The following is a 17,617-nucleotide window of genomic DNA, read 5'->3' on the forward strand; positions in this document are numbered from 1 at the left end:
TAAGTTAAATCAAATGATAATTTATTCTAAGGATTTTTACAAAATATTTTATGAAAAATTTTGCATACATAAGAACTATAGTATAACTGAAAAGCTTTCATTCTAATTAAAACTTTGTTGCAAAACATGTTTGTGACTACTCTTATGCTGCTTTCATATAGTAAAGTTATAATAAAAACAATCATATACATGCAGGGTTTTTAAAAAAATAAACTCATAAAAATACGGGCTGGAGACCTATTTTAGAATTAAGTCAAAACAAGCCAACAACTGAATTTCATCTATGGCCAGTGGGTGGCACTAAAACACATTTGAGACTTGTTTTAACTGCCTGTTTTCTCAAGGCAGAAAAACACCAGTAAATTCAGTCTCATTGCCCTAACATGGAATTCCATATTTTATTAGAGATTACAGAGTAAATAGTTTCTTAAGGTCCAATTCTTTGTTATCACTGATGTTCTGTCTCCATTCCCCCATCCACTTTAGAGTATCTTTCTGCTACTTTTTCCCATAACGTACGAGGTACTGTAAGGGTACCAGACCCTCTCAACTGTGGCACAGAACTGTGGTGTGAAACACATGATGGCAAACTAGAACATTTTGCTTGTTAATAACCCCCCATGTTTAATGTTCTGGGGCAGCTTTTTCTTTGAAGCAGCAGCAGAAATTCAATTTTCCTAGCTTGTTCAAATATCTTTCTTAATGTTAGAATCATAAATTACACATTTCATTATTATTTAAATCCCTTGGGCCTTGTAATCAAAGAAGCACATGCAGATTGACTTTTACATGCTGTGTAGTATTCCTTAGTTGCAATAGATAGAAAGTGAGGATATTTGTCCACCTACTCAGATTTTCAAGATCAGATTCCACTGGTTTAGTAATTTTCAGTGGAGGAACCAGTGGAAACTGGGCTCATTTGGAAATCTTGGCAATCAAAAGCATTCTGAGAGGCAGTGTTGCTTCAATCCAAGTATTGGGGGAGTTTACCATCTTCTCCCAGAGAGCAACCTCCTCTGAAGTAGAGTCCATCCAGTCCACTTCAGTCCCATAACTTTTACCTGAAAAAAGGAAGGTTTGCATTTAGAAAGAAGTAGCTCATTGGGAGACGGGGTTAGAGGGAAAGTCATTCCCTAATTATAACCACCAGTAGAAGCTAGGAAGAGCTTTCTTCACTGGGAGGGCAGGTATGAGACTCAATATAAGGAATAAATGTTCAACTGTGTGAGTGACTCCATTTTTGTGATCATTACCATAGTTCCCAGAGCACTGATTTTTCTTCAAATTAATGTAAAGGCCAGATAAAAATTCATCAGGGGATAAGGGAGTTGGGAGGATTCCTACACTGGATTGGAGATGACACTAATGATCTCTAGGGAAGTGTGACTAAGACTTTAGTGTCTAACAGACTCAATTTTGAATCTCGGCTCTACTACTTTGTAGCTGTGTTACTTACTTTCTTGGACTATTAACATTGGTAACTACCTCACAGACTTGTGAGGATTCAAGAAAAGAATGTAAATAAAGCATTTAATACAGTGACTGGTGCTCCATAAATGTTATTGTTATTATTCAAAGCATACATTTAGCTTTGAAGGACCATAAATGTTTCTGCAGGGTAGACTAGTGATGAAGGCTTTTCTGTCCCTGCCACTGCCACAGTAACTTAAGCTCTATATAGACAAACACTTCACCTTGTTAATCCTTGTATCAGGAGCCCTTAGCATCTGACATTTCTTTACTCATTCATTTCTCTATACTTAACAGATAACTGTTTTCAGGATATCTCAGTTTTTACTGGGAAGAATCAAAGCAACAAACAAACCTCTAGTATCTCTGGAAAAATATGGCTCATGGAGAATTAAAAATGTAGCAAACAGTACCTGTTCCAAAGCCAATCCGAAGACCTCCCAAAAATTGGTTGGTTAATTTGTAATGGTCCCAGACAGTAAGCTCTACACAGGCTTCCGTCAGATCTTCAGGCCTGAATCCATCATACACCATAGTGTGGTTGAAGATAGGGTTGGTGGTTTTCCCTACAGCTCTTGTCTTCTGGCGACTTTTCCTACTTGTATCTGGAAGGATGGTGCTATAAAAAGAGGCATGATTGAGGGAGCATTTTAGTAAGAGAGTGAATATTCATGCTTTAAATACACAACAACACAACTATTAAAGATTGACAATGGAGGAAAAGATGTGAAGAGAAAATGGTGGTGGTGGTGGTTTGGCAGAGGATAGCATTGGGGGTAGGAACATATCATGCTGAAAGACTCTGGACCTAGAGTCGGCTACACTTGGTTTGAATCCTGACTCTGCTACTTCCTGAGAGTGCATTTGCTCAACCTCTCAGACACTTGCTTCTTCATCTATAAAATGGGAATGGTGCTGCTGACTTCATAAGGCTTAAATTAGAATTAAATAACATATGCAAAACATTTAGCTCATTGCCTGCATTTAGGAAGTGCTTAATATGCTAGTAATTAAAGATTTAAACATAAGACCTAACACCATAAAAACCCTAGAAGAAAACCTAGGCAATACCATTCAGGGCATAAGCATGGGCAAGGACTTCATGACTAACACACCAAAAGCAATGGCAACAAAAGCCAAAACTGACAAATGGGATCTAATTAAACTAAAGAGATTCTGCACAGGAAAAGAAACTATCATTAGAGTGAACCGGAAACCAATAAAATGAAAAAATATTTTTGCAATCTACCCATCTGACAAAGGGCTACTATCCAGAATCTACAAGGAACTTAAAACAGATTTAAAAGAAAAAAACAAACAAACCTATCAAAAATTGGGCGAAGGATATGAACAGACACTTCTCAAGACATTTATGGAGCCAACAAACATATAAAAAAAAGCTCATTATCACTGGTCATTAGAGAAATGCAAATCAAAACCACATTGAGATACCATCTCATGCCAGTTAAAATGGCAATATTAAAAAATCAGGAGACAACAGATGCTGGAGAGGATGTGGAGAAATAGGAATGCTTTTACACTGTTGGTGGGAATGTAAATTAGTTCAACCATTGTGGAAGACAGTGTGGCGATTCCTCAAGGATGTAGAAATATAAATACCATTTGACCCAGCAATCCCATTACTGGATATATACCCAAAGGATTATAAATCATTCTATTATAGAGACGCATGCACACATATGTTTATTGTGGCACTGTTCACAATAGCGAAGACTTGGAACCAACCCAAATGCCCATCAATGATAGACTGGATAAAGAAAATGTGGCACATATACACCATTGAATACTATGCAGCCATAAAAAAGGATGAGTCCATGTCCTTTGCAGGGACATGGATAAAGCTGGAAACCATCATTCTTAGCAAACTGACACAAGAACAGAAACCATACAGTGCATGTTCTCACTCATAAGTGGGTGTTGAACAATGAGAACACATGGACACAGGGAGGGGAACATCACACATGGGGCCTGTCGGGGAGTAAGGGGCTAGGGGAGGGATAGCATTAGGAGAAATACCTAATGTAGATGACACGGAGATGGATGCAGCAAACCACCATGGCACATGTATACCTACGTAACAAACCTGCACATTCTGCACATGTACCTCAAACTCAAAGTATAATAATAAAAAAAAAAAATTGGAAGCACAGGCTATCCTGATTAGCTGTGATAGCCTAAGAAATTCATGTTATACAGAATTGAAAAAGAAGAGTTTACTCTCCAGTTTACTAGATTTGACTTTGGAAATAAATTTTTTTTTACAATCACTTACATTTCATTTATGATAACAATTAAATGAACTTTGACCTACCTTGCCTCTTGTAAGTGGCAATATAAGACAATACAAGTGGCAATACAAGGCAAGAAAGTCTGTGAATGGTCTCAGAATGAGGCTGACTTGAGCCAAAGATCTTACCAGCTGACATCTATAAATAGTATGTGTAGGGAAAATCGTAAATAATATCATCTATGCAATTTAGATACATGTCACATAATATATTTATTTATTTAATAGAGAAGGGGTTTCGCTATGTTGACCAGGCTGGCCTCGAACTCCTGGGCTGAAGTGATCTGTCTGCCTTGGCCTCCCAAAGTGCTACAGGTGTGAGAAACCTTGCCCCACCAGATATATGTCACATATATTTAAAAAGCTACCACTGGTCTTCTGGTAGATTATATATATATATATATATAAATAAAATTAGTCAAGAAGCCAGGAGAGCATACTAATATCTGTTTAGTTATTATTTACTAGCTGCCAGTCACTTTATATGTATAAGAGAGAGAAGAGTTTGCCATTTAATAACCCAAACTATCTCAAGCTCTTGTGAGCTAACTCTCAGTAGCGGTTGATTAGCAAATCACTTTTCAAATATCTGCGGTCTCATACAATGACGCTTTGCAAATGGGCCACAAAACAGGTGGGATAAAGGAGAGAAGAAATTCTCCCTGCTCCGTAAAGGAGCCAAGGGCTGTGACATCTTACCATTAGAAATTTAATAAACTCTTTTGAACTTCATAAGGATTATTGCCCTCACCAACAGATGTTTTCTCTAGAAGATATTACATATTGAGTATAAGATCTCTAGTTAAATTTGACCTCTTACTTTATGATTTTAAAGCGAAATGAATCCTCGAGAGTTCATGATGTAGATTCCTCTAGTTCATGTCTCCATTATCCCAGGTAAATTCATTTAAATTATGAATGATGAGTCAGCATTTCAGATATAGAGAACTGAAACTAACCACAAAGGCCAGGCTATAGAACTGATGCAGACAAGAGTCATCAATACTATTACCATTTAACAAAAGAATTTAGATGGCTTCCCCTTAGCAGTGGTAGATCAAGGCACTCCTTCACCCAGATGTGCACTTCTCCAGTTGTAGGAAGCTTTTTACCTGTAATAGAAAAAGGAGAGAAAATTTTCACTGCCAGTTCCCTCTTGGCAATACTGCATCCAAAGATGTCAGCCTAAAAATGTTCTGGCACAGAGATACTAGCTAGTACTTGATGATAACATCTGAACTGATTAAATCTATACAATCTTAACTAAGTCTTTCATAATCTGATTTTACTGAACTCAGATAGCTCTATAAAAATAATTCATATTATTTTAAGTACTATTACATCATTCGTTTGAGGTTTTGCCTCGTTCAACAAAATCAGACATCAAGAATGTGAATCACCCATTTAAAGTGATATTCAAAACATTTCAATAAAATGCATACATTAATGCCAATATCAATTGGTGCTGGTGGAAGACATTTAAAACATATTTGAGTGTAAAGTAACCAAAACAGGTATTGACTAAGGCATAGTCATTTTTAAGAGTGGTTTTATATATGTATGTGTGTGTGTGTGTGTATGTAATTTTTTTTTTTTTTTGAGACAAGGTCTCACTCTGTCATCCAGGTTGGAGTTCAGGGGTGCAATCATAGCTCACTGCAGCCTCAATCTCTGGGCTCAAGTGATCCTCCCACCTCAACCCTCCTGGAGTAACTGTGACTGCAAGCATGTGCCACCAACTTGGCTAATTTTTTAATTTTTGTAGAGATAGAATTTTGTCATGTTTCCCAGGCTTGTCTTGAACTTCTAAGCTCAAGGGATCCACCTGCCTCGGCCTCCTAAAGTGTTGGGATATAGAATTTTGTCATGTTTCCCAGGCTTGTCTTGAACTTCTAAGCTCAAGGGATCCACCTGCCTCGGCCTCCTAAAGTGTTGGGATTACAGGTATGTGCCACCACACCCAGTCAAGAGTGGTTACACATTTTATAGGGATATTGTATATATATACATAATAGTTAACATTATGGGCAGATAGTTACTAAGAAGTTGGCTTAGTCTGAAATTGTTGTCTAGGCTGGATTCATATGAACAAAGGAATACTACCAGATTTTTCTGGATGAGTTAGCTAAATCAGTCAACCAAACAGTATCTAGTGAGCATCTATTATGTGCTCATCTCTATGCTAGGAACATCATTAGATATACAGACAATACATGAAATAATCTATGCCCCTGGGAAATGTTTATAGTTACGCTGGAGAGAATAATTCAAATAAAATGATAAAAATGTAATATACAGTGAAATACTAAGTTATTATTGCAATGTTCTAGAAGATGATATGATCAGTGAGAGCTAATATAGTCAGGAATAGCTTTGTGGAGGAGATGGGGCTTCATCTAAGACTTTAGTAGGTTGAGGAGAAGAGGAAGCCATTTCAGGGAAGAAAAACTACATGGGCAAAAACTCAGACATGGTGGCATCCATCACAACACACAATACCCCTGCCCTCTACTACCAAGTAATAGAAGGAAAAAGGGAAATGAGGTTTCTTTGAATGTTGGCTATAAATGATAGGATACAAATTATATGCAAAAGAATCTACCTTTTAGGAAAATCCAGAAGTTACAAGATGGTAGTCTGGCAGCAATTTGGCCTGAAAATATGCTTTGTTTGCCCTCTAATTCTTTTTCAGGGGGCGTAGGTATAAACTTAGAATGCTTTAGTCACTGTCCTCACCAACCGTTATTTCTTCCGTCTCACTAGCTTCACTGCCTGGTTACTGAAAGCACTTGAGTTTACAACCCCGGATTTCAGTCATAACATTCATACAGATTCTTAAAGAAACTAACGTGGGGAACTTGCTTGGGAAATGGAGCAAGGAGCTGGATGGCATTCATTTCCTGCCACTCTCTTTGTCCTTAACTGGGCTGAAGACCTGACAAGGAGGCAACTGATAATCTTGAGGGAAAAGCTTTATCTCTTAATGAGACCCTAAGAGTGGAGGACCAATGAGCTTTAAGTTCTCTGGGATTTCATATGAATCCTCTTAGTTCCCGCCTGTGAAAAAGAATACTCAAATTCTATTCTTACAGCACTATCAATAGGTCCAAATTATGAACACAGGAATACACAAATTCTGAATACAGGCCATTCACACTGTGAAGATACAAACTTTTTGGAGAGTGAGGTGAAACATAAGGACCATAAACTAAAAAAAATGAGAATTTTCTCATAGAAACAGAAAGTAGAATGATGATTACCATAAGCTGGCGGCAAGGGAAATTGCTGGTTAACAGATACAGAGTTTCAGATTTGCAAGATGAAAAAGTTCTGGAGATCTGTTTCCCAACAATGTGAAAATACTTAGCACTACTGAGCTGTACACTTAAAAAATGGTGAAGATGGTGGATTTTATGTTTTTTGCCATAATAACACAAAAAGAATTTTCTTATTTACAACTATGAATACACTCATTTAGTCTATACATTACTAACTTGATAAGTTTGTTTAAGGCCTTACCTTCGAAAACACATAATAAATACTGGGAGAAGGGAGGGATAAGGAAAAGACATGAATCTGAATAGAAAATCATTACATACCAGGGACTGGCTCTGGGACATACTGGAGAGCTAGTTTCATTTCACCTCTGTTTTCTGCTTCAAGGGCAACTGGTGCTGTCTGAAAAGTGAAGAAATTTCAGCAGGTGTGAGACAGACTTTTCATCCTATTTGTTGGTACAAGTTCTGTTACAGAACCATATCTGTCCCATTTCTGGGACTATGTATCACTCATGAGTGCTCTGGATTAAAATTTCTCTCTGCATCAGAACTAGACTATTGCCTTTATACCTGGGCAAGCTAGGCTGTATATCTTGAAAATCTTGTAGGATACCCAGAAAATATTTCAAAGTCTTTAGTCTCAAAGATGGTGAAGAAACCAGAATGGCTTTCTTGAAGATGGGAGAGGTTCCTTAGAATGCTTTAATTTTGATCAAAACACAACTATTTTGTTAGATATTCATCCAGCACATAAAAAATTTATTTGTATTACCTTTATTTGAAGGAGTATGAGATTGTGTGAAAGTAAGGGGGAAAAAGCTATTATCTTACATTTTCAAAGCTACACTAATCTGATTATTTTAGGCCAAATGCATGGAAGTCTGTAAGTGTAACAAAGACTGAACAATAATTTTTTAAATTTCTATCTGTTATTTTCAAGTACAGGTTGAGCATTCCTTATATGAAATGCTAGGGTCCAGAAATGTTTCAGATTTCGAATTTTTTGAATTTTGTAATATTTGCATATACATAATGAGATATCTTAGGGATGGGACCCAAGTCTAAACACAAAATTCATTTATGTTTTATATACATCTTCTACACAGAGCCTGAATATAATTTAACATCATAGTTTTAATAATTTTATGCAGTCTAACATTGATAGGCATTTGGGTTGGTTCCAAGTCTTTGCTATTGCGAACATTGCCACAATAAACATATGTGTGCATGAGTCTTTATAACAGAATGATTTATAATCCTTTGGGGAAATATCCAATAATGAAATTGCTGGGTCAAATGGTATTTCTATTTCTAGATCCTTTAGGAATCGCCACACTGTCTGCCACAATTTGAATTAATTATACTCCCACTAACAGTGTAAAAGCGTTCCTATTTCTCCATATCCTCTCCAGCATCTGTTGTCTCCTGATTTTTTAATGATCGCCATTCTAACTAGCATGAGGTGGTATCTCAATGCAGTTTTGATTTGCATTTCTCTAATGACCAGTGATAATGAGCTTTTTTTCATATGTTTGTTGGCTGCATAAATGTCTTCTTTTGAAAAGTGTCTGTTCATATCCTTTGAAATAACATTTGATAACCATTTCTTTAGTGGAACTGTTTTATTGTATAGATACTAAGTTATGGTTTGTATCAGTTATTTATATTTATCACTTCCTACTATGATGGACTAGCTTGGATCACATCAACCCCTAAACTTAAGAACAACTTAAAAGGTAAGATTTTAAATATCAATTTGAAAGTGCTAAAGAATTATTAACACAGACAGGACTCAAATGAACAAGATCTTAGAGTCTGACATTCTTCTCTGCTTTTCACTTTGAGGCATTTAAGTAGTGCCAAACTGAGCACATAAAAAGCCTAACAGAGACTGAAAAGCTGAGCAGGGCTTTTAGCAGTTTCATGAGGCTGGGGAGACAAAACTTGGAATCCATAGCCTGCCAAGAAGGAATGGCACAGGAAAAACACTCTAGACCAGTGGTTCTCAAAGCATGCTTTCTAGGCCAGCGTATTGACTGGGAATCTGTTAGAAATGCACATTCTTGGGCCCATAAACCTTGGGAATAGGGCTCCGAATCTGGTGGGTCTCTGTTGTTGTTGTTGTTGTTGTTGTTGTTGTTGCTGTTGTTGAGACAGGGTCTCGCTCTGTTGCCCAGGCTGGAGTGCTATGGCATGATCTTAGTTCACTGTAACTACCACCTCCTGGGTTCAAGTGAGCCTCCCATTTCAGCCTCTTGAGTAGCTGGGACTACAGGTGCATGCCACCAAGCCTGGCTAATTTTTCTGTATTTTTTGCAAAGGCAGGGTTTTCCCACATTGCCCAGGCTGGTTTCCATCCTACTACTGGACTCAAGCAATCCACGCCTTAACCATCCAAAGCGCTGGGATTACAAATGTGAGCCACCACACCCAGCCCCAGAATCTGTGATTTAATAAGTCCTTTAGGTAAATAAGACCTTTAGGTAAATAAGACTGCATGCTGATTTTGAGAACTACTTCCCATGGTTTTCAGTTGGAACCTCTTAAGGGCCTTAGCTTATGAAAATGGGCAAACAAAAACTAGACCAGATCACGTGAAAACTGGGCTGGTGCTTCAGAGTCAGTTCATTCCCAGATTAAATGAAAGTGGTCTATCCCTGCTCTCTCCGAAACCGAAGTAAATCCTCCCAAATTATCCCTAGAACATTCTCATATGCAATACCTCACATATGATTAAAAAATGAACAGGCATACAAGACAAAGAACTAAGTGTCCAAACTAAGATTTTAAAAAATAGATAAGCATGACTCACAAATGTTTAAGATATTGGAATTACCAAATACATAGGTTAAATAACTTTGCGTGCAATATTTATAAAGACAATGTTAAGATAGAGAATTTTAAGAGAGAAACAGAATCAAAACAGAGTCAAAAGAAGATATAATTTTGAAAATATGTTTTATATTATAAATTCGCTTAAATTGTAGATGGTTTTACAATTTAAAATAGAATAGACACAGCAGATAAAATTATTGAATTGTAAGAGGTTAGAAAAAACAGACTGAAATATAAGAAAAAAGCATATACAGAAAAGAGCATAAGAGACATAATGGGCAGAATAAAAAGGTATAACATACATGTAATTGGAGTTTCCAGAAAAAGAGGAGAAAATAGTGGGGCAAAAGCATATTTGAAGAAATAATTGCTGAGAAATTTTCAAGGTGATAAAAGATACCAAAACACAGATAGATTCAAGTAGCTCGGTGAACTCCAAGCCTCAGGATAAATTTTAAAAAATTACACCTAGGCTTATTATACTACAACTGCTAAAAATCAAAGACAAAGAAAAGTATCCTAAAATCTGGAAGCAGATAGAACACATAACCTTCAAAGGAGCAAAAATAAGATTAATAGCCGACTTCACAACAGAAATCACCAAATACTATGAAATGACATCTCCAAAGCACTGAAAGAAATAATTGTCAATCTAGCAACAGAGTAAAAATATCCCTCAAAGATTAAGGTGAAAAAGATGTTATGATACAAAGAAAATCTGAAAGAATCTGTTGCCAGGAGATATTCACTAAGAGTAAAACTAAAGGAGAGTCTCCAGCAGAAGAAACAACTCCACAGAGAAATCCAAGGAAGGATAAAGAGCAATGGAAAGGCAAATATGTGGTTAAATCTAAATCAATAGACCGTATAAAACAATAATAGTAATGTCTTATGGGACTTAAAATACATACAATTAAAACGAATAAAAATTGCACACAGGATGGGAGAATGGGTAAATAGAGTTAAAATGCTTGGTTCCTTTCATTGTTCTTGAAGTGGCAAAAGTTCTCATTTATATTACAGTTTTAACTCAAGGATGCATATTTTAATCTAGGAACCAATAAAAAAATGAAAATAAACTACAACTGACATATTAAGAGAGGGGAAAAAATGGAATAGTCATCCCAAAGGAGACAATTATGAAAACAGGAATATAGGACAAATGGTAAGATATTAGATTTGGACCCAAACACATCAATAATTACATTAAGTGCAAATGGACTAGATAATCCAATTAAGAGACAAATATTTTAAGACTAGAAAAACATCAAAACTATTGCTTATAAAAATATGTCTGACCTACAAGAATTTTAAAAGGCTGAAAATCAAAAGATAGAAACAAACTTCTAATCAAAAGTAAGCTAACAGAGCTATACTAATATAGGCAAAGTAGATTTTAAGGCAAGAAGCATTACTAGAGATAAAAGGGAATTTCAAAATGATAAAATGATTAATTCATCAAGAACAATTCTAGTTATATGTATATGTAATAAGACAATCTCAAAATAAATACAGTGAAAATAAGACAATCTCAAAAGAAATACAGTGAAAATAAGACAATCTCAAAAGAAATACAGTGAATCAAAAATAATCAAACTAAAAGGAGAAAAAGGCAAATCCACAATTGTAACTCTCATAGTACACAAAGACATAAAGTCCATGAGGATATAAAAGATTTGAGCAACCAGTTTGAACTTAATTGACAAATACAGAACATTACATCCTTTAACCGTCGAATACACTTTGGTTTCAAGTGACACATGGAACATTTATCAAAATTCAGCCACTTATTAGGCTAAAAGTCGGTATCAAATTTCAAAGACTTGAATTATTTAAATGACCTTCCTGATGTCTCTGAAACATTTGTGTTAAATGATTTAAACATTCTCCCAATAATATTTTTTATGTTTTCTTTTTTTTCTCTAGTTTAAAATTATCCCAAACTACAGATCAGTTCTCTGAATTAAATGCAATTAAGCTTTTTCCCATACACCAGGCCCCACATCAACCAACCAAATAAACAAACAAAAAACTCCAGACTTACCTTCCGCTTCAGAGGGTACCATCTCAATTGTTTATTCTGTTTGTTGTCCCAGTCCCATGTTTCCAAATCAAGTTCCACCTCCCCTAGGAAACTATTGCGCTTAAATGTATCCCGATGCCAAACGGACAGGTTCAGTTTCTGTGTCTTTAAGATTTGTTTTTCAATTTTATACTGAAGTTCAAAAAAGAAAATTAAATCATGAATAACATTACTTGATGCCAAAGTTATGACATAGAGATGAAGAGAAAATTCATCTGTGTATGCCAGATTTTCTTATCTGTTAGGTTTCAAGTTCCCAAAATATTGCAAAGTCATCTTATTCTAAGTGCCTTGTTTCAAAGAGCTAAAATCCATCTTTCATAAAAGCTGATTTGCTTCCCTACTCTGGAAAAGCAAACCGAGGCTCAAATATCATAGTTGATAATAGCTCTCTAACAATAAAAGCCATTTTTTTTTTCATTTTTGGTGAATATTTTGAGATTAGATATAATACAAAATTCAGTCTAAAATACAAATCAAGTTTAACCTGATTCTATGTTTCCTACATAAGAACAAGGTATTTGTTAAAATAGTCTTTTTAGAGCAGTTTTTGGTTTATAGCAAAACTGAGCAGAAAGAACAGAGTTCCCATATACCATGTACGTATGCCGCCACACACACACATACCTCCCTATCAACATCCCACACAGATGAGGTATTTTTCAAAAAAAACAAACTTGTTTCTTCCTGCTTCATATGGCCAAGTAGAAAAGATCTGGCATCCTAACAGTTTTTCATCTCAAATGTAGTTTAATCTTTAATTATATATAATCATGGAAAGGACAATAGTACTTCTAATCTAAAAATAATTTCCATTTGGCTTTATGATGTACTACTTGAATGTCCATTGTGGTTGTAGCAGGTCTGCCTGTCTCTGAGCTTAACATTTAAATTAGCTGGCTTTTCCTGAGTATAGGGTTGAAGTAGCTGATCCAGAAATAGCTAGGGTACTAGGGTATATCATAGTCAAACTGTAATTAAAAACTTGCTACAAAAATTCTACAGGTAGTTAATTCAGACCACGGATGACTGAGTGTTGACTTAACTGCTCATTTTTCCAGAGGATGATCAAATACTTGGACAGAGTTTTCAGAAAGAGGGAATGAACAACACCTATTTTTAGTTTTAAATGATCTGTTAGTCATGACTAAGGCAGCATGATGTAGTTTTGGGGGAGAAAAAGAAAATAAGCCTAGGATACTTTCTATTCATCTGTCCATTTATCTTTCCAGCAAACACTTTTTGAATACCCTAAGGGTTATGGAAAGCAGAAAAATAGTGTAATCAGAATTGTGCTTTTAGAAGATCATTCTGGTTGCAATGCTCAACTTTATCAGCTGTTTTTTTTTTTAAGACGGAGTTTCACTCTTGTCACCCAGGCCGGAGTGCAGTGGCATGATCTCGGCTCACTGCAACCTCCGCCTCCCCGGTTCAAGCCATTCTCCTGCCTCAGCCTCCCGAGTAGCTGGGATTACAGAAGCCTGCCACCATGCCCAGCTCATTTTTGTATTTTTAGTAGAGACAGGGTTTTACCATGTTGGCCAGGCTGGTCTCGAACTCCTGACCTCAAGAGATCTGCCCACCTCACCCTCTTAAAGTTGCTGGGATTACAGGCGTGAACCACTGTGCCTAGCCAAGCTGTGTGTTTTTAAATAAGTTACCTCATTTCTCCAAGTTTCATTTGCCTCATCTGTGAGATGCAGATACCAACACCAGCCTGCCAGTGCATGTATGGGGAGTGAATGAAATAATGTATACAACAGTCGTGGTGTTTTGTCTCAAACAAAACAGAACATTTGTATTCCTTTCCTTCTGTCTTGGTGACTGACTTTATCCTGTAATGCTACTACCCAAAGACACGGTAAACAGGTCACCATTTAGGAATTTTCTATAGAGAGAGTTCATAGATACCCGCAGTATTTCGTTATATACTGGATTCAAGGTTTTCTTCACTACGAGTGTTTTCTTCTTGCCCATTTTGCCTTTGTCTGGTAACAAATAGGCCTTTACATATCTAAAAAGGAGAATTGAACAGACAAGAAAGTCAAAGAAAATAAAAGTGATGTTTCCACTTCTATTTTTTTTAAATACATTGAAAGCTGACAGCATAAATAATTATTTCATGACACTGAGAAAAGCACTGAATAACAAATTTTCCCAACACCTTTATACTTAAATGTGTAAAGGGATTTAGTGGAATTGATCATTTAATATTGTTTTGAAGATTTTTAAGGGACATTTCCTGAATTCCTTTTTTCCTTTGGCCTTAACTAATACGCAGGGGTGGAAAGGGACAGAAAACACACTTCCAGGCTGGGCACAGTGGCTCATGCCTGTAACCCCAGTATTTTGGGAGGCAGAGGCGGGCGGATCACCTGAGATCAGGAGTTGGAGACCAGCCTGACCTACATGGAGAAACCCTGTCTCTACCAAAAATACAAAATTAGCTAGGCATGGTGGCACATGCCTGTAATCTCAGCTACCTGGGAGGCTGAGGCAGGAGAATTGCTTGAACCCGGGAGGTGGGGGCTGCAGTAAGCCTATATCATGACATTGCACTCCAGCCTGGGCAACAAGAGCAAAACTCCATCTCAAAAAAAAAAAAGAAAACAGACTTCCAACATAGAGCTTAATCCTGTTAGTTTGCTTCTAAGTGAGAAAACACTTTGGTGCTTGCAGTATTTTAAAGTTTTTGCTACTGTCTTTTGAAATGAATTAATCTTACTATACACCTAGTCAAGTTACCTTCAATGTTAAAAAAAAAAAAGGATGTTGAGCTCAGTTGTTTTTATAGTAAGAATAAAAGAGAAAAGGATTAGGCTTGTCTCAGCAAAATAATTAAGACTGCATAGGGATAAGTGGGGAATACCATTCAGCGTTCGCAAAAAAAACTGAAGTGCGATCAAACCTGTGATTTAAAAAAAAAAAAATTTCGTAATTTCCCCTAAAGTTCTGTGAGATATAATTTAAGTATGAAAACTCTCTCATTCTAGAGTCTTAACTAGTTTTATACCATCGAGCATCATGAAGTGTGTCCCACATGTCTCTAATTTTGTAAAAAGTTTGAGAGTGTGGTGGAAAGAGACAGGTTCGGGTCCTCATTCCTCATTTTGCTTCTATCTGAATTGACATATATGGGTTACTTGTCTTCTCTGATCCTTGCTTTCTTATCTGTAAAATGAAGGAACTAAACAAGATGACCCCAAAGGTCTTTCCAAGTTGAAAAATTTTGTGCTTCCCTGTAATTTTTATAATTTAATGTTTCAGATGTGAATTTATAGAACAAAACAGCATTTCTCCTCAATTTTTCAAACATTCTTTTTAACACACACATACCCTCCCTCCTTTTTGATTGCTTTAAGATCAATTCATATAAGATTGACAGTTTGAGAATTAAGGGAAGGTAGGTGACTCCAAAATGTACTTACGGGTCTGAACGCTGTTTTTTTACATCCGCTGCTGCTAGGTCTTTACACTGGGCCACAAAAACATGCAACTCCTTCAGTAACTCCACATATTCAATTGCAAACTGAATATTTCCTTTAACTTCCAGATTGCCAAAGTCTCCACTGTAAACACTCATCACACTGCCACTCACCTGAAAGCATCAGAAATACACAGTGTTTGTCTCTATCTCATTCTTAAACCTAGCACAAAGATCATGGATATAACCCTTGCTAGCACTATTTCTTTAGCTTACTTATAAAAGCAGTTAATTCAACATCGTATAAAGACATATCTGTAAAGACAACCTGACATGATATATATGACTAGAGCTTTTCGTTTTGTTTTGTTTTTGAGACAAACACAAACAAAACTCTGTTGCCCAGGCTGGAGTGCAGTGGCTTAATCTTGGCTCATTGCAACCTCCGCCTCCCAGCTTCAGGTGATTCTCCTGACTCAGCCTCCCAAGCACTGGGATTACAGGCACATGCCACCGCACCCAGCTAATTTTTGTATTTTTAGTAGAGACAGGGTTTCACCATGTTAGCCAGGCTGGTCTCAAACTCCTGACCTCAAGTAATCTGCCCACCTTGGCCTCCCAAAGTGCTGGGATTACCAGGCATGAGCCACTGCACCCAGTTGACTAATGGTTTTTTTAAAAATTTTCCCTGTAAGACAGATGAAAAGTGAAATGCAATGTTATTTAGATGCTGGCTCATTTCAAAGCAGGGTGATTTTATGCTAGATGGCATTCAAAGTTCCATATTCAGGCATGCTTAATATTTAAAATCCAAAGGAAAGAAGATGTGAGAAAACCCAGACACTCTAATCACAGTGACACGTTGCTGTATCAAATTTCCAATGCACTAAAAAGGAATTTTACCACGTTACCCATCCACTGAATCTAGAAAAATGCTTACTGAGTCATGCGCTTTTAGAGGTTAGGAAGGGTAGAAAATGGATGATTGATGAAGGGAGTTTAAAACCTTCCCAAGGGCAGATGTTAGATTTTCATCAGTAGAAACTCAATTAAAATAGGTTTTTTTAAAAAAAGGTTTCAGAAACAAAAGGCTAGCAAGAATTTAAGCACAGCTTTATCATTTGTTTAGCATACCTGGTGAAATATATGTATGCATATGTCCATCCAAGAAATACTCAGATAAGTGTATGGAGACATATTTTTACACACATGCTACGTGCATACACAACTTCACCTTATGCAAGTTCTATGTAAAGTCAAATTGTCAGATTCCCTTAAACCAAATCTGAGTTTAAGGAGCTTTAAGGAGCTTTCCTTTTAAAACGCTGTTCAGATACTTTCTAAAAGGCAAAAAATCACCTCTTATATTCTTTCATGTCAATCAGTATATTTATTCATCAGAATTACTAAAAGAGAGGTACAATTCTGTGCCTGCAAACAGTATATAAAAGCATATCTGATACAAGCAGGTTTTATCATAGTTACCCCCATTTGTTGCACAGAAAAATTTAGTGATTCATTTTCTTGGCAATTTATTTGTGAAGTACTTACATCATCATAACAAAAAAAAACCCACAAACATATATTTATGATGGATACGAACCCCTTTAGTCTAAGAAAAAAAGATAGATATAGCTAGCCAGAAGCTAATTATGGATTAGAGAAACTGCTTGTGCCCTGAGAAATATAGCAGGAGGCTGTTTTACAATGAGCATGAGCATGTCAGAGTGAGGTTCAGAAATGCAGAGAGATATTAACATGGAGCCTTTGTTTACATACAGAAGACAAGGACGTCATGCCAGAGGAGCTGCTAAGATTGGTTAAAGAGCTCGGGCTCTTCTTGTGTCTGCTGAGCTGGTAACTGCTTTCTGATGCTGTATCTGTTTCTCTGTCATCACTCTACAAAACAGCATATGATATTCACAATATTTAAATTCAGAATGAGATCAGAATCTGTTTAGGCAAAGATGATATTTTGGTATCCCACTAACATTTCTGCAAGGTCAAAGGATGCTAGTGCTAATTGCTAGGGTATGGGATTCAGGATGGAGTGGGTGGTCTGCCTTGACCTCATCTAAGGAGGAGGGCAGTGCTTAGCTACCAAAATAACAAAGTGATTTTTTTCACCTACAGAGTGGTATCTCCCAAAGTGCTACAGAAGACAGCACTATTGTGACCTTTTTACCATTCTTTCAATATTACATATTTATTTTCCTGGA

The 17,617-nt window shown here is 36.6% G+C and overlaps 1 protein-coding gene across 19 annotated transcripts in view; it reads right to left on the reverse strand.

Moving 5' to 3' along the window:
• Positions 1 to 17,617, reverse strand: part of SYTL2 (synaptotagmin like 2) — a 118,259-nt gene continuing 100,642 nt past the window's right edge. For 14 of the 19 annotated variants that reach the window (XM_064365378.1, XM_012469518.2, XM_012469509.3 and 11 more), the window contains 8 exons: positions 17,178 to 17,297; positions 15,403 to 15,572; positions 13,886 to 13,988; positions 11,936 to 12,106; positions 7,378 to 7,456; positions 4,791 to 4,890; positions 1,884 to 2,089; positions 1 to 1,061 (listed from right to left, as the gene is read on the reverse strand). In XM_064365378.1, coding sequence (XP_064221448.1) covers positions 916 to 1,061; positions 1,884 to 2,089; positions 4,791 to 4,890; positions 7,378 to 7,456; positions 11,936 to 12,106; positions 13,886 to 13,988; positions 15,403 to 15,572; positions 17,178 to 17,297 — 1,095 coding nt within the window. In that variant the 3' untranslated portion in view covers positions 1 to 915. The remainder of the gene's footprint in view (positions 1,062 to 1,883; positions 2,090 to 4,790; positions 4,891 to 7,377; positions 7,457 to 11,935; positions 12,107 to 13,885; positions 13,989 to 15,402; positions 15,573 to 17,177; positions 17,298 to 17,617) is intronic. The other 5 variants (XM_012469519.3, XM_064365375.1, XM_064365377.1 and 2 more) reach the window with 1 other exon arrangement.

Source organism: Aotus nancymaae, unplaced genomic scaffold (assembly GCF_030222135.1).
Source record: "Aotus nancymaae isolate 86718 unplaced genomic scaffold, 86718_ANA_hifiasm-v0.15.2.pri h1tg000059l, whole genome shotgun sequence".
Lineage (NCBI taxonomy): Eukaryota > Metazoa > Chordata > Mammalia > Primates > Aotidae > Aotus > Aotus nancymaae.